The sequence below is a fragment of the Puntigrus tetrazona genome, chromosome 7 (genome assembly GCF_018831695.1).
Source record: "Puntigrus tetrazona isolate hp1 chromosome 7, ASM1883169v1, whole genome shotgun sequence".
NCBI lineage: Eukaryota > Metazoa > Chordata > Actinopteri > Cypriniformes > Cyprinidae > Puntigrus > Puntigrus tetrazona.
This window is the reverse complement of record NC_056705.1, coordinates 13,484,476-13,505,568: the sequence shown is the minus strand read 5'-3', so window position 1 is coordinate 13,505,568 and position 21,093 is coordinate 13,484,476. Positions and strand designations below refer to the sequence as shown.

General features: G+C 38.0%; 2 protein-coding genes across 2 annotated transcripts; both read right to left on the bottom strand.

Moving 5' to 3' along the window:
- Positions 1–621: 621 nt before the first annotated feature.
- Positions 622–7,383, bottom strand: si:dkey-111f13.5. Its single transcript, XM_043243577.1, has 6 exons — positions 7,108–7,383; positions 5,788–5,975; positions 4,878–5,123; positions 1,819–1,946; positions 1,487–1,556; positions 622–1,151 (listed from the first exon to the last, which is right to left on the bottom strand). The coding sequence occupies exons 1-6, from the start codon at positions 7,376–7,378 to the stop codon at positions 1,011–1,013; spliced, it is 1,044 nt and encodes a 347-aa protein (XP_043099512.1). The 5' UTR covers positions 7,379–7,383; the 3' UTR covers positions 622–1,010.
- Positions 7,384–8,505: 1,122 nt separating this feature from the next.
- Positions 8,506–21,005, bottom strand: wrap53 (WD repeat containing, antisense to TP53). Its single transcript, XM_043245507.1, has 11 exons — positions 20,789–21,005; positions 19,741–20,023; positions 17,756–17,933; positions 17,517–17,612; positions 17,303–17,411; positions 16,742–16,830; positions 12,623–12,846; positions 11,007–11,218; positions 10,760–10,863; positions 10,521–10,664; positions 8,506–9,864 (listed from the first exon to the last, which is right to left on the bottom strand). The coding sequence occupies exons 2-11, from the start codon at positions 19,988–19,990 to the stop codon at positions 9,645–9,647; spliced, it is 1,626 nt and encodes a 541-aa protein (XP_043101442.1). The 5' UTR covers positions 19,991–20,023; positions 20,789–21,005; the 3' UTR covers positions 8,506–9,644.
- Between the last annotated feature and the right edge of the window lie 88 nt (positions 21,006–21,093).

The following is a 21,093-nucleotide window of genomic DNA, read 5'->3' as shown; positions in this document are numbered from 1 at the left end:
GGCGTTAAGGAGGAGGAGTAAAACCTTGCTTACACTGACACCCGGCGGTGATGGGATGCTACTACACACCACCAACTCTAGATATAGCGCCCTGCACGTTTTGACTTCCCTGTGGACTTGATTTTTTTTTATCTAATATCAATATAGTTTTATGCAATATTACTGTAACAGCTATAAACGATCAATTTAATCTATCGATCGATTCATGTCACGTTTATTTTATATTCTACTGCTCTTTCCCTATTCGCTAAGACCTTGACATTTTAAACAAGGGTAGTTGATAAAGAGCTTGGCTTTTAACAAAAAGCTAACGTCTAGAAATTCTTTGTGTAGCAAGTTAGCAGCAACACCAATTTGTGTGTGTGTGTGTGTGTGTGTGTGTGTGTGTGTGTGTGTGTGTGCGTGTCTATTTGTAATCATGGAATCTTGTGAAAGGCAGATATCTATTTTCTAAACAGACTTTTTCAGGGAAAATGTCAAGTATACTGTACATTCGGATCAGTTAGTAACAGTACACACAATACATGCTAATGTAACCGAGGCAGGCCTAATAATAACAACGTGTAAGCTGCTCCAGGACATTTCCAAATTTAATATGTTGTTCATCAGTTCTGTCAATCACTACACTACAATGTAAAATAAGATAAAGGGCATTAAATATTCAGAAGCATTTATTAAAATTGCATCCGTTAAACCTATTAGTTCGACATAGTTTTACATGCATACAGAGATAGCATGCTGTAAACATTAATCATTTCGTATATCTACACAATAGGTTGTAAAGTTCTCAACCTTGGTACCGTGAAAGATAAATAGATTTTTTTCTAACAACTTTCAAGCTGTAAATATATTTCTAAATGGCACGTTCCTATAGTTTCTTGAAAATGTCAGACAAATGCTTAATGTGGCTTTAGACGAAGTACGGCATGTGCCACAGGACACTACTATGACACGTCATGTCAAATAGCCAGACGCCGGGATGAGAGAACACTGCCGTTACAAGATCACAGTTAGGAGGTGATCTCATCAGTCTGTGTCGCAGTGTCCATGAGACCTGGCTCTCTCCCCAGTCTGCGCAGCTTTAAGAGGTAATCAGAGTGGAGGGAGGAATCGGTCAAGTCCACAAACCGCTTGTAGCTGGCCTGCACCTTCTGAAAGACAGGAAGAGAGACGGAAGCACACAAACACGCTGATTGTATTTGAGTTAGACAGGTGGATCATCATAATGGCCAAAGATGGAAACGTCTTCGAGCAAAAGGTCAAATGTCAATACTGTTGTCTATTAAGACGGGGAGGAACACGGACTCATGAGGGGAAACAAACTAAGCTTAATAAGAACCAAAAGTCAGAGGACGTGCTGGCACGGGAAAAGAGAAAGTTGTGTTATTCCGTCATTTTGTTGCAGGGTGTTGCAGATGCTGGATTTGAGCAGGTCCCTTTTTAGAGCTGTTCATTTATTCATGATGACCTCATTACAAGGGCTGACCTTAAACTCTGCTTCGTACTGAATGCGCTCCCCGCAGGCCTGCTCCAGACTGTCCTGCAGCTGCTGTATCCTGGAACACACACGCACCGTCATGCACCATTTCAGAACATTATTAAAAAAGAAAGGAAAAGAAAGAAAGTGGCGGGGAAACTCGACGAGGACAACAAAACCTATGTATTCTAGGAGTCTTATAGAAAAGGGAGAAAGCAGAGAGATACAAAGAGAGAAACTAATAAAATTTACAAAAGGTGGGAAGGAGAAAGGGAATAGCTGAGATGCATCGCAACGGGAAGCTGGGGTGAGCAGGAGGAGTGTTTCATGCGTATTTTTACCTGTTTTGTAGCTCAGATATCTCCCCTTCATGTCTGTCCTGTAGGGCCTGTTTCTCTCTCTCTGCCTTCATGTCACACTCCTCACGAATACCTCTCTCGGCATCCTGCACACACCTCCTCACACACTCCTGACAAACAGAGAAAAGCAATGAGCGAGGCGAATGACTCACAACTTGATTCTGATTGGTCAGATTTTAAACTTTACATAAAGTTAAATCAAATCACTTGTAACTGTTGCTTTTTATTCATTTGTCTGTCTTATTTGCAAGCAACAAAATCTGATGCAGATTTTCACCATGCACATCGTGACCCTTGCAATGCTTTTTATTGTTTACAATTTCATGGGAATTAAATAAAATATGCTACTTTATTGTGTATGGTCTATAGTACGGTTTACCATGACACACATAATTTAGTTAATGATGGGCTATATTGGATAGGCTTATTTCGCATAATTGTTCATATGATATTTTAGGAGGGATACACAGTTCTGGAAACTCACACAAATGCAAAAGGATTGTCTCCATTTATTTCCGGTCCTACGATACTGGCTCAGTCAAATGTTCTTTGAGTAATGCTGTAAAATGATTAATCTAAAAGCCATATTTGTTTACATAATATATGTATGTTATATTATTATTTATTTTTATTTATATTTATGTTACCTTAATATATATTAAATATATATTATAAGTTATATGAATATAAATATATACATTTAAATACAGATAAATACTTTCCAAATACATGCATGTGTGCGTATTTATATGTACACAATAAATATACACAACACACACACATTATGTAAATGAAAAATAGTTCTACAGGTAGTCGTAATTAGTTTGACGTATATTGTTTTGCAAAAGTTATGGGTACACAAGGAGCGCCTGCAGATCGCCTGCAAAAGCGTCTTATGTTTTTGCCACTTTCCGCATGTCTCCCTTTGGAAATGAAGTTTTAATATTGATAAATTATTGTTACAGTGTTCATCTTGTTCTTTAACTGATAGTTTTGTAGAACGTTCCTAATAGGCACATTGCCATATAACATCAGCAGTCAGTCATTATTGCTAAATAACCATAATTACCAATTTCCAACATATTTTCCTGCATCCTATAATTACATTAGGCCTATCGTATAACTACAATTTTAAATGTAAAAAAGTGTCCCGGGTTCTCGGTTCTGAGTTTTAGGCTGACTGAACATTGATGCGTGGTTGGTCAGCTGGTGAGGCTGATAATATACACTGTGACTGTTTGAGCAATGTTGCCAGGCAATTTGGGTTAATGTTGCTGTCAATAGGCAACCAGATGAAACACAGGGCCCACAACCAATCTAACGTATCCAGATAGAAATTTGTTACCCATTCCATTTTTGCTTGGGCACTTTTCAACTGAGAATGGGTAACAAATTTCTATCTGAATCATTTAGATCAGTGTTAGACCCTGTGTCTTACCTGGTTTCACAAAGTTGCCCAACAATATTGCTCAAAACGTTGCATCAGCCTAATGCTGGGTATAGACCTGTCTTCTGTATCACGTTTGTATTTCCACAGCCTGTAAAGAAGTACAAATCTATAAATGAACCTTTTTTAAAAAAAAAAAAAAAAAAAAACTTCCTGGTCTGTTGACATGCATGACATCTGCCTATACTCTAAACCAGACGGTTTTCAAAATTGTCAGATTGATGTCACAGGACAAACCTGTTTTGGTTATCATGAGCTGAGAATCAATGAGTTTGTTTCTTTATAGAAACGTTGAATTTTAGCATTGCAGCAGTTGTTCACCAATGGGTCCTCCGCAATGAATGAGACTCCAAACAGCTGCTAACAATTCTCCACAAGTAATCCACAACATGACTCCAGTCCATCAACTGTAAAACGTGTAGCTGTGCGTTTGTAATGAAAGAATTCATCACGTTTTTAACGTCCATATGTATAACAGTGCTTTCTCCAGTGGAAAAAGTAGTCTCATCTGAATCATAAGAGATTCAGATGCACAGATCAAGCACCTTCTACGTATTAGAATGCACTGATTTATTTGTTTCTTACAAACATAAGCTTTTTGATTCACAAGATGTTGTGAAATTGTGATGGTTTATCTGCTGTTTTGACTCTCGTTCACTGCAGAGGATCCACTGGTGAGTCATTGATTTAATGATCAAACCCTTGCTTGATATTTTCTTGAAATATAACGCATTGTATAGGTTTCAGAACTTCCTTGTTATTGCTTTGTTTATTATTACAGATCATTTGATACGTGCTGAGTTTTTGTGCGTTTTTAACCTAAATCGCAGCAGCGTCCATCTTTTGAACAATCATAGCAGTAGGCGTTTACTACAGAGTCCAGAATTCACCACGCTTATTCAAACAGAGCATTTTGATGAAGTGTGTCAAAACAAGACAGAAAATAGCCTGTTACTTCTAAAGTATGATGTTTTTGAAGTAAAAATCTGTATAACACTGCAAGTGTAATTCAGAGAACTGTATTAAATACAAAAAAGGCAGTGCATGACCTCTTTAAGTTGCTGTGGTTTGCACATTACACATCGGATCAGCAACCGGGGGTCACATTTTATGCAATATTTGTCATTCACATAAACGAGCACCAATTGGTCTCGGATTTCAGGCTTTGTTTGCAATCTTCAGAAAGTAGGGTGCATCCTAATTTTACGTCTTCACTTTACCTGAGCATTCCAATACGTGAATATTTTCACAACAATCATCATAGTTCATTCTCAAAATGGTATGCAAGCGCTACGTTGCTTACAGTTTTGATCAGCGGACCAAGTTTTGCGAATATAGACTACTGCCACCTGCTGCTATGGGCAGTTATTTCTTTTCATAAAGGCACAGAACGTTAAGTGCCAGTTCACTGTTGGCTGTAGTCCTGCAATGAGTTTGAGCACAACTATTTGTCCCAGACACAGGAGATATGAAGCAACACAAGCTACCTTTATGAAGCTGACCTTAAGGTAGGTCAACCCAGTGTAGGTTTATCTGATTTAACTAAGCAAACGTCCAATAATAAAGACAGACAAAAGACCACAGAGGCACACACCTGTGTCTCTTCTCGTACAGTGTGTACTATTTTGTCTCTGGTCTCCTCTGCTTCTTTGTGCAGCTGGTCTCGCAGCTTCCTGCAGGCCTCCCCTACGGCCTGGACCTTCTCTTCTTCCATCTGAGCCCTCAGGCCTTCACAATGAGCTCTGAACTGGGCCTGCAGCTCGATCTGGAGCTCTCGCCTCATTCCAGCCTCCAGCCTGTCCCTTGCTCGCAGGGCCTCTCGAAAACTGGCCTGCAGACTCTGGGCAAGAAAAAAGAAAAAGCGAGAAGAAAACAGACGAGCAGGGATAAAACGGGGAGGACAGAGAGGGATGAATTGAAAAAGGGGGAGATGAACAGATGATGAAGATATTGGGATGAAACCGGAAAGTGGGAGATGGAGAGGTAGAGAGAACACAAGGAGACAGCGGGCGTTAGGGAGGGAGAGAAAGAAAAGGATGGATGATCAGTGTTGGCAGGGCAACTGTACTGGGCTTTTGAAGAGGAGAGTCATCTCTGAGTTTGGCTGCTGCTTGCTTTCCCTGGAGAGCAATTACACAAGCAATTACACCCTATTACAAAAGCTCTTCTCATTTCTCTGACACAATGGCAAAGCTTTGACTGCTACTGGCGTTGGAGTAGCAACCGGATCATTCATTAAATCTGACACTCGGATGCAACGAGGAGAGAAGTTGAGGATTATGCTGCTGCTGCTGCTGCTGCTGGACAGGGAAAAAGGAGTTGAATTAAAAGCTGACTCTTTTTATCAGAAAGTTTTAATCAAGTCCTAATAAAATCTCTCCGGACTGCTCCCCTGGAGACTGAAATATGGCTTTTTGAATTCCGGGAGACAGAGTGTTACAGACTAATATGTCTGTATTAATTACTTTTTTGACATGGTTCACTTGAGGATTACAAATATTCACCTCCTCTTGGAGTCTAAGGGCATCACGTTTTTCTTTCTCTGCCAACTGCTTAAATTCCTCCATGGCGGGGGCGTCAGGCTGGTCCCGTCCAATCGCAGGCTGTAAATTGATTAAGTTCGTGGCCGATTTTGGGTGGTCATCTCTTCTAGCGTTGGGAGATGACCATGGACATAACCGTTCTCCTAGTTCTGAAAGAAGATGTGGCTTAAGCATGAAAATCAATGGTTGAAACAGGCGGCAACTGATTGTGATCTTTAAAAATACATATGGAGGTTAAATAATGTATGTCATAAATGAAAGATCATGTGCATGCCTCATGAGGAAATGTCTCAGATGCACATGGGAAAGAAAAACCATAAATGTTATCTCTAATATCTCGCCCGTTTATCCTGGACTCTGACAAGATTTAATGGAGAGCAAATGAAAACTTTGGTTTAAGCCTTTCCACATGTTCCTCCTGTGGAAAAAGACTCGCGTGTCTCCTTCTAGAGTTTCAGAAAGTTTCAAACGCAGAAAACAAAGTCAGCAATGTAACAAGACTTTTCCAAACATTTCTCATCAAATTCTTCCAAGACTAAAGTATGTTACAGTTTTTAGGCACATAATGCCATAATCGTGTCACCTTTTAAATTATGTTAAGGCTATCAGACACAATTAATACATTAAAGAAACATAACCAAAAACTGTATAGGCATAGTTCACCCAGCAATAAAAATAATGTAATGTCGTTTCAAACCTGCATGGTATTTTTTCCTCTGCGGAATATTAAAAAACACATTTGTGAAAACCTTTTTTTCATGCACACAAAGTCACTGGACCTGTTGTTTTGCTTTTGAACAACAAAGTCGTGCAAGTTGAGGGTGAATATAATTTTCATTTTTTGTTGAAATATTCCTTTAAGACTGTGAGTGAAATGCCTTTTTGATTTCTGAAAGGGCAACTTCCAAGCAAGTAGACTTTCCTTAGGGGGTGTACATATTTTTTTTTTTTTCTCTCAAATGCATAATCTTTCTTCTTGTGCATGAACTCGTATATATATAGTTTTTTTTACCTCTCTTTCGACATTTCTGTATTTGTTAGACAAAAGTCCAGTAGCAGACACCGCGGAACTAAATGCCAGAATCATTAGGATGTGGGAAGGTTGATGGCACTGATTGCTCTGCGTTTTACTATGGTCGTCCAAGGCAGAGGTTGCTATGTGCTGCCCCTTCGGAAAGAATTCATATTGTACTACTAGAGGACAACCTAGATGTGACCTAGTGCATTTTAATACAGACTTGAAAAGACTATATATTTGTGTATTATTAAGGCAACACTCACCCAGAATGTGTGTGTGGAGCACTCTCTGTGTGCTTAGAGTTGTCCTGTTCACCATCTTCTCGAGAGACCTCGTGTCCCACATTTTGTCTTCACAAACACTGCACCCTTGGTCCACACAGAAGCACCAGAGATTGGCTCTTAAAACTTGCAATTTCCTGCCCTCCACCACGTCTCGTTCTCTTTCGGGATTTGTCTTTTCTTTCAGCCTTTGACTTGCTGATGGTCGCTTAGCAACATGGACAACAAAACAACAGACTGTGCTGCTTAGCATTCAAGAATGATTTGATCCAAGAGATTTGAGACAAGATGCCTGCCAGCGTGTGTGTGTATGTGTGTGTGTTTGATTGTGTGGAAGTGTTTTATGAGCAGCCTCCCACTGCGCTAGTCATTTGAGATGTTTTGCTTCAGGGTTCATGTTCATTTGTGGGTCACATTTTGTGCAATATGAAGAGCCCAAAAATGGAATATAATGCCCAAAATGGAAGCTCACAGATATTTAGAATCCAAAGCATATGAGACGATCACACAAATATTTTGACATGATCAATTAATAAATAAAAAAATTCAAAAGACAAAGTGTACATTAAAATAAAAAATTATTTTTGATAATAACAATAGTAATTCATTTTACATCTTCTAAAAACAATATAACTGTTGGTGCCCTTGCAAAAATGGCTACCATGATGTTAAGTTAGACCTACGGCAAATGGGGTGCCACAGGGCTCAGTATTTAGACCACTTGCATTCTCCCTTTACATCAAATCAGTTCTCCTCCAAGCAGGTATCCTCATGAATCACTGCATATCTGGTAAGAATTTATGGATAAATGCCAATCATGTGAAGCTGAATTTATATAGTAAAAATGCTGTTCATCCCTGTGAAGAACAAGCTTTGCCAAGACCTCATCATTCTCTCTTTTCACCCACACAAAAAAGCAAAGAACCTTATTACACTCAACAACTGCCTGTCATCTGCACCCACGTACAAGTCAAGTCACATTTATGCTTTATACAATACAGTTTCAAAGCACCTTCACATAAACAGCAAATGACAAACGTCTTTAAAAACTAAAGAAATTCTCGAAAAAGGCATACACACACACACACACACACACACACACACACACACACACATATAAACCCCTCCCCATTCTAAAAGTCCACTTAAGCCCTGCTTCCTTTACAGTCAAATGCAAGCTTGCATTTATTTTTTAACAAAATCCGCCAAAATAACCAAATAAAAGTTGCTCTTAAGAAAATGCTAAATGCTTCCTCAGAAATTGCTTAGAATTTATTTTTTTTCTTAAGACTTCTTTTGAATCTGCCACTTGGTTGCTTTAAAAATCCGCATGATAGTAATTACTACTGCCTCTAAAAACCATTAATTACAGAAACACTGTGAGATTTTTGTTGTAAACATGTTTATTATTCTTTTCAGCCACAGTGATCTACCTGTTGCAAATGGTTCCTCTTGGCAGAAGAAACCACAAGCAGACCTGAATAATGTGGCTTATAATCCAGAGAAACTGTACAAAAAAGCTTTGTATTACACATTTGTACACACAACTGACGTTTTCAGCAGTGAATGTAATATGATATTCAGCACTCATGTTTGGCAAGCCTGAAACATTCAAACCCACTGCTAAGTAAATTACAGGCACAAAACACACGCAAGGTAAAGCTGTAAAAAGTGTGCATTAGTAAAAACGCACACCATTGTGTCAAGGTGCCAGCTAACATTAGAATATGCAAAGGTTGCCTCTCTCTGAAACGTACACAAACAAACATAAACACTATAAAAGGGAATGCACAGCCTCAGTTAGAGTATCGAGGCCCACTGAAAAGCAGGAAAACAACCACATTCACACACAATGAAGCAGATTACTGGCTTACAAAAATATATTTACAGCTGCCCACTGTAGCTCTATGGCGCATTTAACATAAGATAAACTGTCTCAGTCCACCACACACAGCCTTCCCATAGTCAAAATCATCACATACAGGGATTAAACCCGCTCCTGAAATAACTCTTCTACGTTCACTGACAGTCCTTAAAGTAAGTCCTAGACAAGGCTCAACGTGTTTCCTGAAAACCGGCTTTACATGGTGAAAGGAAAACAAACCCAATGCAAATCGGAAACCTGAGAGGCATCACACTCCAGCGACGACAGGTCATCCTGAAAGCATTGCTGGTAAACGACGTAAACATCAATTTAGGTACCCGTCCGAAATGAAATGAAATCTATGAATGAATTATTCACGTTTCACAGGTGATCTGAATCATAATTTGCCGTCAAAACCAAATTCGGTGGATTTTGGAGGATACCAGTCTTGAGTTTTACACATTCAATGATTGAGGTTTACAAACCCAGCAACATGCAAAGAACAAAAAGGCTGGAGGATTTTCAAAAGAGGCTATTCTACAATTAAAACTGATGCAGAATTACAATCTTACCACTCTTCACCTAAACAATCATTATTTATAGGTCTGGCAGTAAAATATGGGTCGTCAGGAGTGCAGTTTTACAATCAAAACATCTAGCTCTCAATAACTGCTGGCTCCTCCTCCTGGTCCCTCTCATTGGTTGAGCCCGATAGGCCGGCCCACCACAGCACCAGAGCGTTGTCCTGTCGGACGCTGTTTGATGACATCACATTCCCCTCATCTAAATCAGTCTCCGAGTCCTCGCTGTCAGACGGCCAGCAGAACTTACGCTGACCACTGGATGAAGCCACCAATGGCATGAAAGGGTGCACACTGTAAGTAAGAGTAAGAAAAAAGTGGGTAGGTAAAATTAGCATATTTATTATTTCCACTTTAGCAGATGTTTACTTTTCATTGTTGTGTTATAGAAGCAAATTGATCATAAGTGTCTATAAAGACATTTACATCGCTACTGTTACACAGCAATAATGATAAGTATTTTTCGAGCATCAGATAAGCATATTATCAATATTGGAGTAAAGGAAAACGGCTATTTTTAACTGTAATAATATTTTATAAAATGAATGCAGCCTCTTTGAGCATAAGCGACTTCGTTCAAAAACATTTAAAAACCTTACTTTTTTTAAACAGTAGCGCAGGAATACCACATGAACTGATAATATGCTTTTTAAGCTCTTAGTAAAAAGTACAAATTGTAGTATCTCTAATTTTAAGAAATGCATTTCAGAGAAGACTAAAGGCTGGTTAAGTGACAAACCCAAAATAGAAAAATTCTGCTGCAAACTTAACCTTTCAGTACTCCTAAAATTATTCACATGAATTACAGAGCCTCAATAAAAAGTTAAAGTGATTATTCATAAAATCTATAAATGTTTAAAGAGTTGAGATGAACTTTACATTTCACACATGACTTTAAGTTTTTAAGTTCATACATTTTATAAATGTTATTTAAATTCTGTTAATTGTACCTAATGCCGTTTGTGCAATCAGTGTGCGCCTGAAACTGCAGCAGAGGTTGTAGTGGCTCCTCGATGCCATCAGGTGGCGCTGTGAGGGTGTCCCACACTGACACCACACCATCTGTGTCCCCGCTCAAAAGATAACGGCCAGATCTATTTCACAAACACAAATATCAACATCGGCAAAACACAAACGGATCTAATCACCATGCTGTCATTTTAAGTAAACTGGTATATCTTTATCTTACTGGTCCAGGTCAAAGTAGATACGCTGGTTTGTATTGACATTCCTGTGCATGGAGAACAGAACTTGTCCCGGATCTCTGAGGTCCCAGCAAAGGATCTCTGAATCCTGAAAGCAGCGACACACGGCATCAGCTGGAGAGCTCAAAACATGCAAATAACAAATTTTGATTGGTGAATGTATCCGTCTTATCGAATTTGGCCATGTAAACCTGCGAGGGACATAAGTACAGCACATGTGAGCCCACTGACCTTGCGGCCGCCCGTGTACAGATGATAACCGTTGGGTGAGAACAGCAGGTGTGTAAGGCCTCCGTGGTGTCGAGCGGGCAGCAGAGCCAGCAGAGAACCGTCCTCACAGGAGTAGAGGCCGGCCGAACAGGAGTAAGACCCACAGGCGTACATGGACTGGCACGAACTGAAGGCAATACAGGAGATAATGCCAGTCTGACCCTGTTTCTTCACTTAAAAATGGTACGAAATGAGCAGGAAGAAAAACAGGGACAACAGTTAATTGCAATTGTAAAGTTCGGTTTCATATTAGAATTAATACAGAATAATTACAATAATATTTGTCTGATGTGCGATCGCTACTGTTCAAAAGAAGCTTGGAGTTGCCGTTTTTGAAAGAAAACATGTTCGCATTTATTTGATACAAAAAAAGTAATAAGTAAAAACATAAATACTACTACAATTTAAAATAACTGTTTTTGATTTTAATAGATTTCATTCCTGTTATGGCAAAGTTTATTTTTAGCAGTCTGTAGTGTCACGTGATCTTTTATTTATTAGAAATGGAAATCATTTGTAACATTATACATGTTTTTACTGTCACTTTTGATCAACTGAGTGCATCCTTATTGAATAAAGTTATTGAAAAAACAAATCTGACCCCAAACCTTTGACCGGTAGCTTATGTATAATCAGAAGATAAACATGGAACCATATTATCAATTTTACAATATAATTCTTATGTCTTTTTTTGTAAATAAAATGTTACATAATTTGAATGTTACATAATTTTTATCTTATGATGCCAGATACTTTATGAGAAAAAGTATTTTCATTTGCCTACAATTTTGCACCCAAAAGCAATATAATATATAATATAATATAATTAGTGCTGTGATTGATTGAAATAATCGCAATTAAATCGCATCCAAAAGTTTGGTTTACATAATGTGTGTACACTATATATTTATTGTTATATAGATAATACATTTATTTAATAATGTAAATACACTTAATATTTTTTCACAATATTGTATGTTAAACAGTATGTTAATATCTCAATTTCACTAACAAATATATATATATATATATATATATATATATATATATATATATATATATATATATATATACACACACACACACACACACATATACAAAATCAATAAAAATATAAAAACTAAAGTGATAAGAATAATTATACAGAGTACTGAATGCATGACGCACTAAGTATAATAATGTAATATAATATAATTTAATAGGTGGCATCTTTCAACCCTTCATCAGTCTGAACAAAGATCTTTTGTGTCAAATCCAGACCAATAATTACAATAACGTTGTTGAAACTCCATAAATGAGTCAGTCACTACAAACATGCAAGGATAATTATATCCACAGCCACTGTCTAGATCAAAGGCATGCATGCCGTGTTAGCTTAATCAAGCCAAATATGTGTTTCCCGCCATGAATGTGTTTGGAACGAGTCCACCCAAACAAACAAAAAGAAATGAAACAGGATTACAGGCATTCCACACCCATGCCAGCCAGCCAGTCGTCTTAATGACCCCGATTAAGAAGCGTTTGAAGCGTGAGAATGATTGATGGAGCAGTTATTCCTCTACAAGAGGGACCCTCACCCATGGTGGGCCTCTGCTCGCAGTCTCTCCCAGGACGGTCGGTGTGGAAGACTCTGACGATCTTGTCAAAGCCGCAGTAGAGCTGAGAGCCGTCAGGAGAGAAACACAGCGAATGGGCCGCTGTCAGCTCATCCAGGTGGTTGTAGGGTCGAAAAGATGCACGGAGGTCCCCGTAAAACGCGTCCCATATGTGGACGGGATTGTCTCGGCTACTGCTGGCAATGCTGGAGGAAAAAGAAGAGGAGGAAACTGGAATAAATTGCAAAATCTTACAACTTTCCCCAACGAAAATCTATTGTTTTGGGAAAAACAAGAGATTGCAACATCAGACTTGACAGTCAGACTGGCTTTCTTTCAAACTCACAATACAAAGGACCCATTCATAACAGATAATCTAACAAATGAAGAGCTAAACAATTTGAAGTGTAAGACGACGTCTACTGATGAATAAAAACGAGCATATGAGCACACGCCATTCAAAAGTTTGGAAAATCCCTATATAAGAGGTTTTGGCATATCAGCATAAATCTGTATTATTTTGTGATGACTTTGCATTGATAAGGGACAATACAATGCATTAAAATAGTTTTTAGAACATTGAAAAATACTGGAAAAATTGCTTATAAACCATCTTGGTGCTTTGGGATGGAATAAAAGACTTAAGATATGGCATTGAAATAAAATGCTACGATTTTACTGTAAAACCAATAAATTATCATTCATCAAATTCAATCAAAATACCTGAAAAAAGATCGGAAAGTCACAATATTTTTTTGCTTGCATTCTTATAGTGTGGTCAAATTAATTAATGCTCAGGGAAATTTTGCAGACAAAATCAAATTATTCCAAAAGGTTTGCATGAGGGTGACAAAGTTGTGCAGGGTTTGTTCATATTCAAGTCTGTCATGCGAATTGTCCAATGCGTTCTGTGCTTTATACATCACTACATTATTGACAACAAGACCTTTCATGTCTAAATGTTCCTAATGTGACCAACATTTAAAGAAACAGTTCACCCAAAAATGAAAATTATCCCATAATTTACTCACCTCCAAGCCATCCTAGGTGTACACAAATTTCTTCTTTCTGACGAACACAGTAAAAGTAAAAAAAAAAAAAAAAAAAAAAAAGAAAAAGTGTATCCTGCCTTTTCCAAGTTTGGTAATGCTGTGGTGGATGGTGTACATCCATCATAAAACTATCATATACAAATGACAGGGGAATTTTCAGTTTTGTGTGAACTACTCCTTTAGGGCAAAATAAGTCCATTCATATTCCCAGTCACAGGGTTTCCTGTTTAAATTTTGTGTGAGAAAATTCACTGCACAGCGGTAAGTGTGACCGCCCCTTTAGGTACTTTATTAAGTGTTAAAATCACCCTATACTTCCACTGAATTCAGTCTACTCAACCGGATATTTATTCAATTATCCCAACTTGTGTTTCACAGAATAACATCAAACGGTTTCAGGAATGACACGAGGGTGAGAAAATGAAGCCAGAACGTCTATTTTTGGGTGAACCATTTCCTTAAGTACAGATCCGTCGTCCTGTCTCAACAGGAGGGCAACATAGTTTAAAAGTGTATAATGAGAAACTACAGCAAAATGACTTGAGTCGAGATGGAGGAAGTAAATGACCTGAATACTAAGCACCTCCCCTGGAGGGAACGGCCAATCATAAGTCAGAGATAATGATCAACCCCTGTGGACATTCAAGCTGCTCTTCAGCCAATGGCAGCAGTCAGAACATTACGCTACGAATGCCTGGAAGAGCTCCGCTCGGAAACTGCTGCGTTTCACAATGCTTCAGAAATAGCAGTAAACAATATCACTACAACCAGACACTAGATGACAGATTATTACTGAGCATGTCTCGTATGACTTCTTTAACCTCGTCCTCTTCATCTTTATGAGTTCTTTATGAAGTTTACGGTTTCGTCCTTGACCCAGGACTTGTCATTCCTTCCCTTTCTTTGTCATTTTCGGTCGCTGCAGGGCGGATTCAGTAATCCCAAACAACGTTTGATCAGAACTGCCACTGTGTGTGGGTGAAACAGCACATGCCACAGTTAACGAGCCCTCGTTAGTAACCTGCCGCAGCTATCCGTGACGACTGGCATTGATTTGGACTGAGTTCTGTTCCATTGCTTTTTGTCCCACAAAAAAACATAACCATCAAAGAAGACATCATTAAACGAGAACTGAAGCGACAGAGGACTGGAGAGGAAGAATAAGAGACCACTTACTTCCTCCCTAAACAATTCCAGCACTACTTTTAGTAAACTCAAGCACACATTTCGACCCTACATAGTTTTTTTTTTACGTAGAGAAAGAGAGCTGGGAAAAATAACAACAATTTTTGTGAAATTATTAGCGCTGTAAAGATTTTCACCTCCTGAAGTAGCTATGCTAATGTATTTTTCCACAACCTTTCACTAGAGTAGCAGCATCTGATCACACTTAATGTATTAATTTTAAAAATGAAAGCACAAAGTAAAAAAACAAAAAAAAGCCTGAACACTGACAGAGGCAGTGACATATGTAACAAAACCAGCCATATGGGTAAATTCTTAAAAATTGAGATTTATACATCAACATATATATATATATATATATATATATATATATATATATATATATATATATATATATATATATATATATATATATATATATATATAAAGAGAGACACATTTTCTGTACAAAATGGATGTTGTTAGGCACGGTGCAAAGATCAGTCATATTTCAGAGCCAGAACTAACAGTTTTATAAATGGATGCAATCAAAACCACTCAGTCGTTCCAGAGGGTTTCACAGAAGGTACAGGAAATGTGAGCAGCCTCAATAAATACAAGCCTTGAAATTTACATTCTGGGTTGAATCCAACAATCTCCGCCAGAGGAGGAGACAAGGCTCATCAGCACTGATCATAACAGAAGGGAAACACAGCAATGCTGATCCAGAACAATAGCAGCTTAATTAAACAAAACACAATCTCTTTAAAGACGTGCCATGTCTCTGGAAAGAATTAACTGGGCCACTTTGTAAACCAGGCAATGGAGATTGAGAAAAATGTGAGTGTGGACATCAGCAGTGATTGCTACTTGACCATCGTTAATCAGAGAATGTCAATCTTTTGAGTGAACCATTCCTTTAAAACCTTTGTCTAACCTTTCCTGATAGCTGTGAATATCACATTAGTCTTCAGCAAGTATCGTTTTGTAAAGTGAAAAGCACCAGAAAGAGCTTCTTCTGATCTTCCTCTATAACAGGGGTTACGGACATTGGCATGTAGAGCCTGTTTTATTTTGTTATGAGCTGAATGAGAAGCCAAACACAATTATTCTCTGCAGCACAAACAGAATAATGCATTCACACGTTGCATATCAATTTGGGCACTGTTACACAGGTCCGACTTTGTCAGCAGAACCGCCGAACGGATAATAGCCTGCAGTTTGTTCCGCTTTTTTCCTTGCCTGCTAGCTTTCAAAACAACTATTGAGATAAATACGAAATGACCAGTATTAATGAGGGGTTCAAACCACCCAGCAAGCACAGTCCTTAACATTCCACACACAGACTACAATGACAGTGATTCTCCAAACGGCGTAATTAAGGGAAAGGCCTGTTCTTAGCACTCTTAACCCAAAGGCAACAGACATTATTAAACTAATATTTTGTAAATAGTTACGCTAAAGTTCAAAAGGTATATTAAAAACAAAACAAACGACAGCTTTTATTTAGGAAAAACACACTTAATTAAAAAGTATGAGATTTTTATATTGTTAAAAAAAAAAACGTTCATTCATTTCATTCAAGAACATTCATTCAATAAAATACTGTTCTTTAGAGCGTTCCACTCATCAAAGAATCCTGGAAAAATATATCACAGTTGTAATGTGTGTGTGTGTGTGTGTGTGAGTTGTGTTGTGTGTGTTCAAATATATCCGTCTGAGAGGTTTTTATTTCACTTAAAGTACAATAAAAAAGGTTTTTCATCTCAGACAGACTCATAACTCAAAATGTTTTTTTTTTTTTTAACTTGTTTAAAAAACTGCTCTAGATGATTCTATTTGCTAATTTAGGATACCTTGAAATAGAACAGACAGAAAAACTCACAAGCATGTGTCCGGGTCCAAAGAAGTCATCTTAGGGAACCAGCAGTAGTCATAGATAGTGTCTCCTTCTGCCATCTTCAACACTGGACTCTGAGGGCAAACAAACAGAGAAAGCATTATGGGTACAAAAAAAGTGAGACAGCTTACAGATTTATATGCATATCAAGGGTTTGAAAGTACAGTAAAAAAAAAATCAGTAAAAGGAAAATGCTTGTAGAAATGAGACAGATCAAAAGCCCTATCATTTACTCAACCTCAAATACTGTCAACCCTGTACAAGTATCTTTTAGGAAGTCAATAGGGATCATCAACTGCTTGTTTACCCATTTTCTTTTTTATTTTCACTCATACAGGTTTGGAATATCCTGAAGGTGAGTAAATGATGAGAGAATGGACTACACCTTTTAGCAGAACCTATATTTAAATATATCCTCAAGTCTCAAGCTGTTCATCATCTTGAACACTGGCCTAAAATCGGTTTCGCAAACAAAGGAAAGAGATCTCAGCATAGTATTTTTACTTGTACAGATAAATTTGACAAGATATTCTAGAAAAGGCCGACCATTTCAGAAAGCATATCCCAGTGGCTGCTGTACAGCTCAGGCGGGAGGTTATAAACGCGAAGAACGTTATCAGCGCTGTTCGAGACGATGCAGGAACCATCCGGGGCCCTGCAGGCAGACGTCATAAAGAGAGATGGACAGCACATTAGCGTCTCTGTGATACGCTTTACTTTAGGCAGACATCGTAAACGGCTTGCTTTCATCAGTGATCACCATTTGCAGCCTCTGAGGTAATTCTCAGCGGTGTGAGTGTACTCAGCCCAGGAGCCTGTCAGCATCTGAGGATTCTGGCTGAAGTCGAGGCCTCGACTGTGAACACAGAGAACAGACAACACTGAGCAGCCACGCAACGACCAGCTGAAAATATCTCCGTCTCACTGCAACTGTGTCACAACCAATTTGTTCCCACCACGTTCTCTTTCACAACAGCTTATGATGAGGGGTAGACTTACTAGCGCTGCTCAGCAGACGTGTCTTCTGAATCGTTCTTCTCGGGCTCGTCTTCTCTGACCTCCTCAGTAGGTCCGAGCGTTTCTACGTTCTCTGCTCCATTTGGATGCCATTCCACATCTCCTTCAAATTCCTCAGGCCCCATAGCCTGTCCCGTTTCATCAGTCTGATGACAGGCAACTGACAGAATCAAAACACCACGAACAACTTAATTGTCAATTGAAGTTAGTTGGCAACTTGCGGTACTTGTATTTATTAACAGGTTTTAGAAAATGTTGATGTTTGTGCATTTTAGACGGACTTTGAGTTAGATTAAAGGAAAAAACAGGGGAAATCTTATCTAAATACATTTGACTTTCCATAGATAAGAAAATTAAGTATGTTGCATGATATAGCTTAATGATTGCTCTTTTTAAAACAATTACAATAATTGGGTAATGAGGCTTTTGAAGCTTCAAAATTTGTATTCTTTTGAAGGTCTACAACAATCTTAGTAGTAGCTCTATTTCTATATTCACTGAGCATGTGTAGATGTCAGTCACTGCACCGGAGTGAATCCTGTACTTAGTGATCACAGATTCTGGTCTGTGTCTAGAAATATACATAATATAAGAGTTTTCACCGTATATTGTCACTCGAACAAGCAAGTAGGAATTCTGCCACGCTTTGTTCTGACCAGCCAGAAAAAAAAGCGCTACAATAAATCGCGCTACCAATGGTGATTTAATCTAACGATTGATTAGTTCAAATGCCATCAAACCCTGCAAATTATTATTGTTTGATTTTTTTCTCAAATTATTATACATGTTAACAACATCAGCATTGCGAGACTATGAGTATACTGTGTAGATGTCCAATCTCTAATGTCCATAACACTCAAATTTAATTACTTTATGCCAAAAGTTGTGTTTTAGTAAACTAAGTAAACTATGCTCCCTTCGAACTGGTTTTCTTTAAACTAAAAATCTTGTGTAATACCATGCTATATGCAATTAGAAGCGCATTCAAAAGTGGAATATAACTGTATTTCTTTCACGTGCGTTTCATATAATGCTTTCTGGATTACAATCCACCATCAAAATAATTTTTTGACATTTGAGTATTCCAGCAGCTGTGAGAAGAGCCTATAATTAAACGATCTGCCACCTGCATGATCCTTGCATGTAACAGCCTAGTAGCCGGGACAACTTCTTTATGTTTACAGACGTGATGTAACGACACAGGGGCATGCTCGAATTTTGAATTTTTACTAAATCCCAGGATCCAACTAGGTAAATATACACTTTTTTTTGTAAGAATGGGTACATTTATTTTATTTCCAATTTAATAAGTAATCTAAGATTTAAATGTTTAATATGATACAGACCTCAGTCATACTAGTAAATTCATAAAATCTTTTATGTTTTATGTAAAGCAAGTCACCTCGTATTGTATACTGTAAAAAATTAAACAAAAAGGGGAAAAAAAAAGATTCTTAAGATCCATCTTTACTCCAGCTGAACAAAATTATTTGCTCTGGGAGGAAACTGCACAACCAAATCGAATTATATACATATATCTAAACATTTATGCACCAGTCAGAGATAATCGAGGCACCATTCTCTACTTTAATACTACCTGGCTATCTTTGATTAAAAACAGTTATACTGGAAACGTGAACAAGATTCAATGGCATTCACATGACGAACCATGAAAAAAATGAACCCTTAACCGTTTAATAACATTTTATCTGAGATCCAAGAAAAACAACATCATATGCAAACTTTTGTAAGGAACCAGCAGTTCTACAAAATTGGATGCATATGAAAGACTAAAGGACAAGATCTATGTAATTCTTTAAATATGGCGGTAGGAGTACCACATATGGAGTTTATATCACATATTAAGACATCAGAAGGGCATGTTGACAGTGTGCCAAACAGGACGCTGTAAATCAGATGTTATAAAGTGCTTTAAAAAAAAAAAGAAAAAAAGAAAACAGCCTCACCTTCGTCTAAAGTCTCAGCTGCACCTTGGCTCCCACATGTGTCCGCTGAAGGCACCACAGGCGTCTGTATCATTTGTAAATCAAGACCCACGTCTTCCTGCTCCAGTCGAGGCAGTTTTGCTGCTGGTGGTGCTTCCTCCTCTTCTTCTTCTTCCACCTCTCCCTGATGATAAGCCTCATGAGGAGGTTCTCCATCAGCTTCTGCGTCCTGTCCCGCACCACTGTCACCGCTCTGAGCTGCACCGGACATCCTCTTTTCAGAGGTATCTCTGTGTTCAGTGGCCTGAAGATCGGGCACAATTTATATCATTTCAGTCATGCATTTAAGATACAGACTACATACAGCGGCACTGAGCATTTAACTACCTGACGACAACATGTAATAAGATATACAGTACTTTCTAATGTGTTAAAAACCATATTTTTGTTATAGTACAATCAGTAAAAACAGTGATATTACTTGAAATTACATGAAGCTCATTAAACTCATTTATGAAATCTATAAAGTCCTTAATAAATTAATAGTTTTTGCTATATGCTTTTCAAAGTTCAAAAGGAAAATAAACAGGAAACACTACTTTAGGAAAACTTTACCTTTTTATCAACAAAATAATTTAGAACTTATTAACGATAATAAATAGTGACGTGTCAGGCAAATTTACTTTTAGTGTTTTATAGTGTGTGCACGTGTAATTATATTTACTACAAATTAACAGAATTATACTAAACACATTTAATATAAACGATATATAACATTCAGCACACATTTTATTGCACATATATATAATTATTGTTTTTACAATGTTATTTCTACACAGAGGGACACATATAACGCATCATTTTACGCATAGCCTATATACAAGGTAATTCGCTTTTTACCCCAGAAACCACAACTGCAAGATCGCATTGAGCTACTGTCTTAATAAACCTAATATACATATACTAATATACAGCACGTTTGTCGGCTGTGCCGTTGCATTCTTAAATTTACATCAACTCCCAGTTTTAACAGTATTTTGACTCGTCTGGCTGCAAAGAGTCACTCTACCTGTTGTTTCTTTAATTCGTATCAGTCGTGTCTTGTGTTCTGGATCTTACAAATCAGACAGAACTCCTCAGTGTATGTTTTCTACTAAGTTCAGATGACAGTTTCCGAGCATCTCAACTACAAAGGCGTTGCGTTCAACCTACAATACGCATGAACTCACGAGTCGTGTTTGTAACAACAGGGCGCCGCCATGCCTGTATAGTATGCGTTGCCAGGTCACCTGACTCTCGCGATATTTGCGTCATACTCCGCTCCCACAAAGACGAGAAGTTTCGTGCAGAAATCCAACGTTTAATGCTAGTAGA